Source organism: Clytia hemisphaerica, unplaced genomic scaffold (assembly GCF_902728285.1).
Source record: "Clytia hemisphaerica strain Z4C2 unplaced genomic scaffold, Clytia hemisphaerica genome assembly, whole genome shotgun sequence".
Classification (NCBI taxonomy): Eukaryota; Metazoa; Cnidaria; class Hydrozoa; order Leptothecata; family Clytiidae; genus Clytia; species Clytia hemisphaerica.
In genome coordinates this window covers 1-7,713 of record NW_027103645.1, presented here as the reverse complement: position 1 = coordinate 7,713, position 7,713 = coordinate 1, and the positions used below count along the sequence as shown (strand labels likewise).

General features: G+C 36.2%; 1 protein-coding gene across 1 annotated transcript; it reads right to left on the bottom strand.

Annotated features, from left to right (window-relative positions):
• Positions 1 to 2,603: 2,603 nt before the first annotated feature.
• On the bottom strand, positions 2,604 to 3,927 carry LOC136802942 (uncharacterized). Its single transcript, XM_067059671.1, has 2 exons — positions 3,494 to 3,927; positions 2,604 to 3,246 (listed from the first exon to the last, which is right to left on the bottom strand). Exons 1-2 carry the CDS (start codon positions 3,906 to 3,908, stop codon positions 2,771 to 2,773), a joined length of 891 nt encoding a protein of 296 aa, XP_066915772.1. The 5' UTR covers positions 3,909 to 3,927; the 3' UTR covers positions 2,604 to 2,770.
• Positions 3,928 to 7,713: the final 3,786 nt, after the last annotated feature.

Below are 7,713 nucleotides of genomic sequence, written 5' to 3'. Positions count from 1 at the left end.
ATTTGGTTCGACTGGTTCGATCGTCGATTCCGTTCGATTGAGATCGTCTGGACATAATTATTCAACAGGGTAGCCCTCTTTGAAAAAAGGTCTATTATAATGACCTGGTGTGCACCAGCCATCAGAATCCCTCCAGAATGTGATCTAACCCATGCAGACACGCAAATCAGTCCAGATATTTCAGGGATGTCCATGGTTGGAGGGTGCAGTCCCAGGTTGTGAGAGGAGGAGGAGAAGGAGGAGGGAGCTGCATCCCATCAATCATAATAATAGCATTAATTTGATGGATTTATACTTACCAATTGTTTTAGATAATATGATCCAACAAACATCAACAAATGCAACTTTGAATGAAAAAACTTGCTTCAGCATATGGTACCCACGCAAACTTTTTAACAGACTGCCAGATAGCCAGATTTGATTGCTAATTGATCTATTTTTTTTGTTTGCCCAGTGCCAGTGCCAGCCAGCCAGCTATCCGAAATTTGTGGCTTCCCGCTTGTGCCTCGATTATGAAAAGGTTGCCTCGCTTATTCAGCTCTCTTAAATTAGCAGTAAAGGACTTTTTTATGTACACACTAAAACCGTCTGCAACCAATTTTTAGCGTAAGCATAAAAATAAGCGTTCTTCCACTTTTTATTGTTAACCTAAAAATCACGGGTGATTATGACCTGGAAATATCAATCAAACGAGATGAAATCATATTCAAAGAGTGCTCGATAAACCAACCAGGAGTCTTTGAGAAATATAAAAACGTTCCTTGACAAATACAAGAGTTTACCATCTAAAATACAGGATTGTTCTTTGAAAAATACAAAAGAATTCTTTGACAAATACAAAAGAATTCTTTCACAAATACAAAAATTTACCTTCAAAAGTATGAGATTGTTCTTTGAGAAGTATTAAAACGTTCTTTGACAAATACAAGACTTTACCTTAAAAAGTATTGTGCTTTGAGAAATACAAAAACGTTCCGTGATAAATACAAGAATTCTCCTTCAGAAAAACAAGAACGCCTCTTGAGAAATACAAAAACGTTCCGTGATAAATACAAGAATTTTCCTTCAGAAAAACAAGAACGTTCCGTGATAAATACAAGAATTTTCCTTCAGAAAAACAAGAACGTTCCTTGACAAATACATGAATTTACCTTAAATTGTATTGCTCTTTGAGAAATACAAAAACGTTCCGTGATAAATACAAGAATTTCCCTTCAGAAAAACAAGAACACTCCTTGACAAATACATGAATTTACCTTAAAAAGTATTGTTCTTTGAGAAATACAAAAACGTTCCGTGAAAAATACAAGAATTTTCCTTCAGAAAAACAAGAACGTTCCTTGACAAATACATGAATTTACCTTAAATTGTATTGTTCTTGAGAAAATACAAAAAACGTTCCGTGATAAATACAAGAATTTTCCTTCAGAAAAACAAGAACGTTCCTTGACAAATACATGAATTTACCTTAAAAAGTATTGTTCTTTGAGAAATACAAAAACGTTCCGTGATAAATACAAGAATTTCCCTTCAGAAAAACAAGAACGTTCCTTGACAAATACATGAATTTACCTTAAAAAGTATTGTTCTTTGAGAAATACAAAAACGTTCCGTGATAAATACAAGAATTTTCCTTCAGAAAAACAAGAACGCTCCTTGACAAATACATGAGTTTACCTTAAAAAGTATTGTTCTTTGAGAAATACAAAAACGTTCCGTGATAAATACAAGAATTTTTCCTTCAAAAAAAACAAGAATGTTCCTTGACAAATACATGAATTTACCTTAAATTGTATTGTTCTTTGAGAAATACAAAAAAACGTTCCGTGATAAATACAAGAATTTTCCTTCAGAAAAAAACAAGAATGTTCTTGACAAATACATGAATTTACCTTAAAAAGTATTGTTCTTTGAGAAATACAAAAACGTTCCGTGATAAATACAAGAATTTCCCTTCAGAAAAACAAGAACGTTCCTTGACAAATACATGAATTTACCTTAAATTGTATTGTTCTTTGAGAAATACAAAAACGTTCCGTGATAAATACAAGAATTTTCCTTCAGAAAAACAAGAACGTTCCTTGACAAATACATGAATTTACCTTAAAAAGTATTGTTCTTTGAGAAATACAAAAACGTTCCGTGATATAAATACAAGAATTTCCCTTCAGAAAAACAAGAACGTTCCTTGACAAATACATGAATTTACCTTAAAAAGTATTGTTCTTTGAGAAATACAAAAACGTTCCGTGATAAATACAAGAATTTTCCTTCAGAAAAACATGAACGTTCCTTGACAAATACATGAATTTACCTTAAAATGTGTTGTTCTTTGAGAAATACAAAAACGTTCCGTGATAAATACAAGAATTTTCCTTCAGAAAAACAAGAATGTTCCTTGACAAATACATGAATTTACCTTAAAAAGTATTGTTCTTTGAGAAATACAAAAACGTTCCGTGATAAATACAAGAATTTTCCTTCAGAAAAACTAGAACGTTCCTTGACAAATACATGAATTTACCTTAAAAAGTATTGTTCTTTGAGAAATACAAAAACGGTCCGTGATAAATACAAGTATTTACCTTCAGAAAAACAAGAACGTTCCTTGACAAATACATGAATTTACCTTAAAATGTATTGTTCTTTGACAGAAAGTTCTAGACCTAGTAATTAAAATAGTTTAGCTTTGCTTTGAAACAAAAAAGGAGACCCTCATTCGGTCAGCTGAGATCAATTTTTTCATATCCGCTATTATATAATGTTTTTATTAAGCTAACCTATAAGCATTAATTTCAACATTATCAGCCGGTTGACTGTAATACGGGCTTGATGCATAAACATCAATATTTCCAAATCTTCTGGGTGTTGTATTCCTAATCGGCTGCGCACGTTTGGTTGTTCTGTCGACAAGAACTTCTTCTCCTCCAACACTGAATTGGTAAAAGTAGCCTGGGAACTGATAATAATGATCAATCTCGATTACCGTAGGTTTGTTAAGTGTTATCAGCGGGCCGAACGCACAAATCGAAGGGCCGTTGCCATTGGGTACGCAAATGTAAGGTCTGGTCGATTTTGGAGCAAGGAAAACAGCACAAACCCATTGGTTTCGATCGCCGCGTGTGAACGCGTGAAGAAGGTTTACATAGCCTGTGTGATCTGTGTTGGTTATTGTGATTTTAAGATGGAGTTTCCAGGCTGGTCCGATACTGGAAAGTTCTTCGATCACATGACCTTTCTGAATACCTAAATTGAGAAAAATATTAAATTGAAGATGTTTTTAAATTTCATATCTACATTTGATACATTTATATCCATGTAAAAAGCACGTTTCCTTCTACAATTCGTCGTAAAAAGGTCACCTGAAAACATATGTTGTCAAATTTAGCTGAAAATAGCTGCTCGAGGATGGCCTTAAGCCCAAAAATGGACCAGACCCGAGATAAAAGACGTCTTTTTTATAAATATGCAAATACATCAACTGGCTTCTTACCTGTATTCAATTGGTATGCGTTCAAATCAGCATTTGCTGGTTCCATCCATGGGTCGGATGCGTACACGTTAACGTCATTCGAAGATTTCAAAGTTGCGTCATTGAATTTCGTAACAAACCTTTGCGAACCACTGACATCTATTATAAAGTTGGTTCCTACTAAAGAAGGTCGTCGTCGTATTTTGAGCGTCAGTGGTTGGTTTAGTGCGGCTGGTCGGAAAAATCGGAAACAGAACGGCTCCGTTGCGCCAGATCGCAATGAAGGTCCACATATCCGTAAGCGTGTTGTTCCGTCAATAAAATCGATTTTCAGATCTCCAACTCGTCCGCTATCGAAAAACGGTGTCACGTGTAAAATGCTGACATCATCAGTTTTGGTGCCACGTGGGATGATGGTCATTGTAAGAGACCACATGTTTGATAGTTTTGAAAGAGATTCGATGATGTGGCCTTCTTCTATGCCTAAAGATAACAAAGCATTAAATGTTATTGTTTGCTTGCTACTCTAAATCATGTTTAAAAAGTTTTGGTTTTTTTTTCTTCAATTGCGTCAGTATATTCTTCATTCTTTCTGTGTATTATCAACAGCTTAAGGTTTTTTCGATTACATACCCTGTTCTCATAAACTTCTGTGTTTCTTTGATGTTAACATAAAGTAAGTAAGTTTGCGACTGCAGTCAAGGGTGACCCGAAGGCTCCCTTTTCGTATAGCTGTCTACCCGAAGATAGGGGAGGGCGTTACTCCTTTCCCTGGATTTCTCTACTTACCCTTGATCAAACTCACAACCTTGCGATCAAACTCACAACCTTGCGCACTGCAGCTGGATGCTCTACCTTCATGCTACGGTCGCTATGGTAACATTCGAATACGCCCTTAACCCTTTGAGTATCTTGGATATGGAATATTGAAAATAATTCACAAAATTTAAACAGAAAAATTTAAGTGAAAAAGAATTAGAGGAACGATGACATCACCAGGTGTCAGTCAATGACGTCATCATTGATGAGATGACAACTCTTATTTGGTGCACAGTTTCAAGATTATTGTTTATTGAATAAAGATTTCAAAAGTTACGGAAAATTTTCAAGGAGCCTCCCATAAGATGCTTGAAGGGTTAAAGACAATTACCTAAGAACAAATTAAGAGCAATCAATCACCTAGAAAGTACTAATTATTATCCCTTTAAAAAGCCCTGGAGAAGAAACAAGCGTTATAAGATCTTCAGAACATCTGAGCTTATAGATTTTAGAAAACACCGACTCTGATGCAAACTTTAATGCTCTACCTGATTTCCATTTGTAATTTCTTGTTTGAGCTTGAGCGACCGGTACGGAAGGGTCGCTTTCGTAGAGTACAAAATCATTCAAAACTTGCGGGTCACCTTGTGTCAACGTCAAGACATTTTCACCGCTAACAAAAACAAGAAACTTGGAATTCGATCCGTTGGGTATTTGTTGGATTTTGATCTTTGTGAATTTGTTGAGAGGAATTGCGTTTGGTAGAGTTCGGCAATTGACTGGTGATGGTGCACAGATCTGAAAATTATTAGTACTTTATGTAAACAAAACTTTCTAGTTATTGCATTTTGTATTTGGTTGCAAGAGAATGCTTAAAAAGTGAGTTGAGAGAAGAGAGGTCTCTTTTTGAAATTAGTGCAATATGCTATTTTCTATCCCAACAACACAAAAAATTAATCACGTTGTATCTCGATTCCTTTTCCAGGAAAAAAGGAAGGTCCACGGCTGGCACGGGTCAGACTTTTCTATATTTTCCTCGCCTAAAAGCTCGGAAAATGTGACGAAAAATCTGAGATTGGAAAAACGTATCCCATATTGTATTCGTTACCGCGCGATAACTATTACGTATTTGAACTCCGGGGGGGGTACTTCATAGGCGTAGCGAGATACCCTGCAAAATTTGGATGAGAGCGGTTTTTACGACACTGTAATTATTGTCTTCAGAGTATCTCGCTACGTCTATGTACTTGGGCAAAAAGGGGTACGGGGATTTGCCGCTAGTCAGGTGGTCAGGGGTACCTTTTTCACCTCCATGAGTCCCAGATAGGGTTGCAAAAACAAAAAAATCGAAAAATCAGTAGGACACCTTTTTGGGAAAATTTGGAAAAATATAGACAATTTCGCGAAAATTTTGGAATTTCAGTCCCATTCAGGGTCCATTTTTCGAGCTTCAGCGGCACACCCCGTCCAATCAGTGGGCAGGGGTAGTACCCCCCCGGGATTTCTTCTTTTAAATGACCAAATGTGTAAACTTTTTAACTATAATACTTACGTCCCTTGTATTCTTTTTTATGAAGTTAAAATATAAACAAATATTTCTTCTACAATAATTCACCTTTAACTTGGTAGACCCTTTCTCGATCAAGATACTGTATCTTTCGGTTCTGACTTTGGGTGCAGCGTAAAAAACACTGGTGACTTGTGAGCTAGTGATTCCTGTTGGTTTGATGTCCAAAGTCAACGTCCAAAACTTCTGTAATGTTTTGATCGTCTCTCTGATTTTTCCAGGAACAGGAGTTTGAACTCCAACTTCTAAGAGAGAATAAAAACTTAGAGTCACGGTTGAATTTTATTGAATTGAAGAGGATTTAAGTGACAGTGTAGTCCAATCAGACTCCTACTCACTTGTTATAACTTCACATGAACATTTGGTACTCAAATTCTTATATATCGAGAAATAAAAAAAAACTAACTCTATTAAAATCTACAATCTACAACACTGCTTTGCCTGAAGATCACTGCAGAATGAAACAATAATTCTCGATATTATGATGATGGATGACTGAACTTTCTTGAGCACTTTGGGATTCTATTTATATCACTATATAAAAAAACCACCCCTTTTCACAAACCCGGTAGGATTTTTTCAGGAAGTTGGATAAAAATAACGGGCTGAAACTCGATGGGGATTGATGTTCCCATATTTTTCATGGCTGGGGATTTCAATTCTTTTGTTTTTAAGTCAGAAATTCCAGTGGGGATGGGAAAATAGTAAATTTTTGCAGCAGTGAAGATTGGTTCATTTGATTTTTCTCAGTTGGGACAAAAATTAGAGGATAATTTCCACCGGGGGTGATTTTTTGGCCAACTTTTCCAGTGGGAAGGGTTCCCAGTGGGTCTGTGAGAAGGAGGTGTATAAATGGTAATCCTACCTGAGTCGGTAGGGCCTACACAATTGTAAACAGATTCTGGAACGCATTTTCGTTGGATGGGATGGAAATTCTTTCCTTCGGGACATGCCCTAATGATTGCTCTTACATTGCCCGCTGTATCGAGTAAACATTCGATTCGAATTCTGCAATTTGGTGGATATACGAATTGCCCAAGATCTCTATACTCGCAGAAGCGATCGACTTGTTTTTCAAGGAAAGTTGTTGCTGGTTGCCAGGCCGACCAACTTGCACCATCTTCGGGTTCGGCTAGGCACGGTTTGTTTGATTCTATACATTGAATTGAAACTTTGCGAATTTCACATTTAAAATTGTCATCATCGCTTTGACATAAGTCTTGTCGTTCGTCTGGTTGCCTTTCTAAGAAAAAAAAATTTCAAATGCATTAAATGAAAATGCTTAAGTGATTAATGGTGCATTATATTTTTCAGAGAAATATAGGGAAGTTATATGCACTGACGAAGAAAATACACAATCTGTAACAAAAACCTTAATATACATTTTGGAAGAAAGAAATTAAAAAAAATTAAAACAAAAGGAATGCACAAGACACAAAAGGAAGTGATAAGCTGAAGACAGAAGTCTGAGATCTTCACATTTCTAATACAGTTTATTAATTCCCAAACTTTACTCGGCATCTGGTCGACAGAAACGTCTTACTTTGTTGGTCCGCTAAGTTGACATAAAAAACCCAGCTACCAACATCAGTTGAGCCATCTTTTTCATTGGAATACCACTCTACCTTCTGCGGATGATCGCTGGTTTCCTGTCTATATTTTTCTGTGCCAAAATGAGGCCAGCCGTTTTCTTTGTCTGGTTTGATGTTTTGAAAATGTCTTGAAATCCCTACCTGAAATGAAGGATAGGCAAACTTTCCTAGTACTTTCCTAGTAGAATAACCGAAATAGCCTACACTCCTGAGGGGTATTTGATTTAGAAAATGTCTGTTACAATGTCTGAGCCCAAAAATAGAGGTTCTCAGTCTCACATCCACTGGAATTTATATGCATGCCGTTCGAACCTTCGACATTT

What these genes read in the sequence shown, in the direction of transcription:
- LOC136802942 (XM_067059671.1), bottom strand. Translation starts at nt 3,908, where the DNA reads ATGTGGTCTCTTACAATGACCATCATCCCACGTGGCACCAAAACTGAT. An exon ending in CGCATACCAATTGAATACAG is followed by an intron (nt 3,247 to 3,493) that starts GTAAGAAGCCAG and finishes TTCTCAATTTAG; the next exon opens with GTATTCAGAAAGGTCATGTG.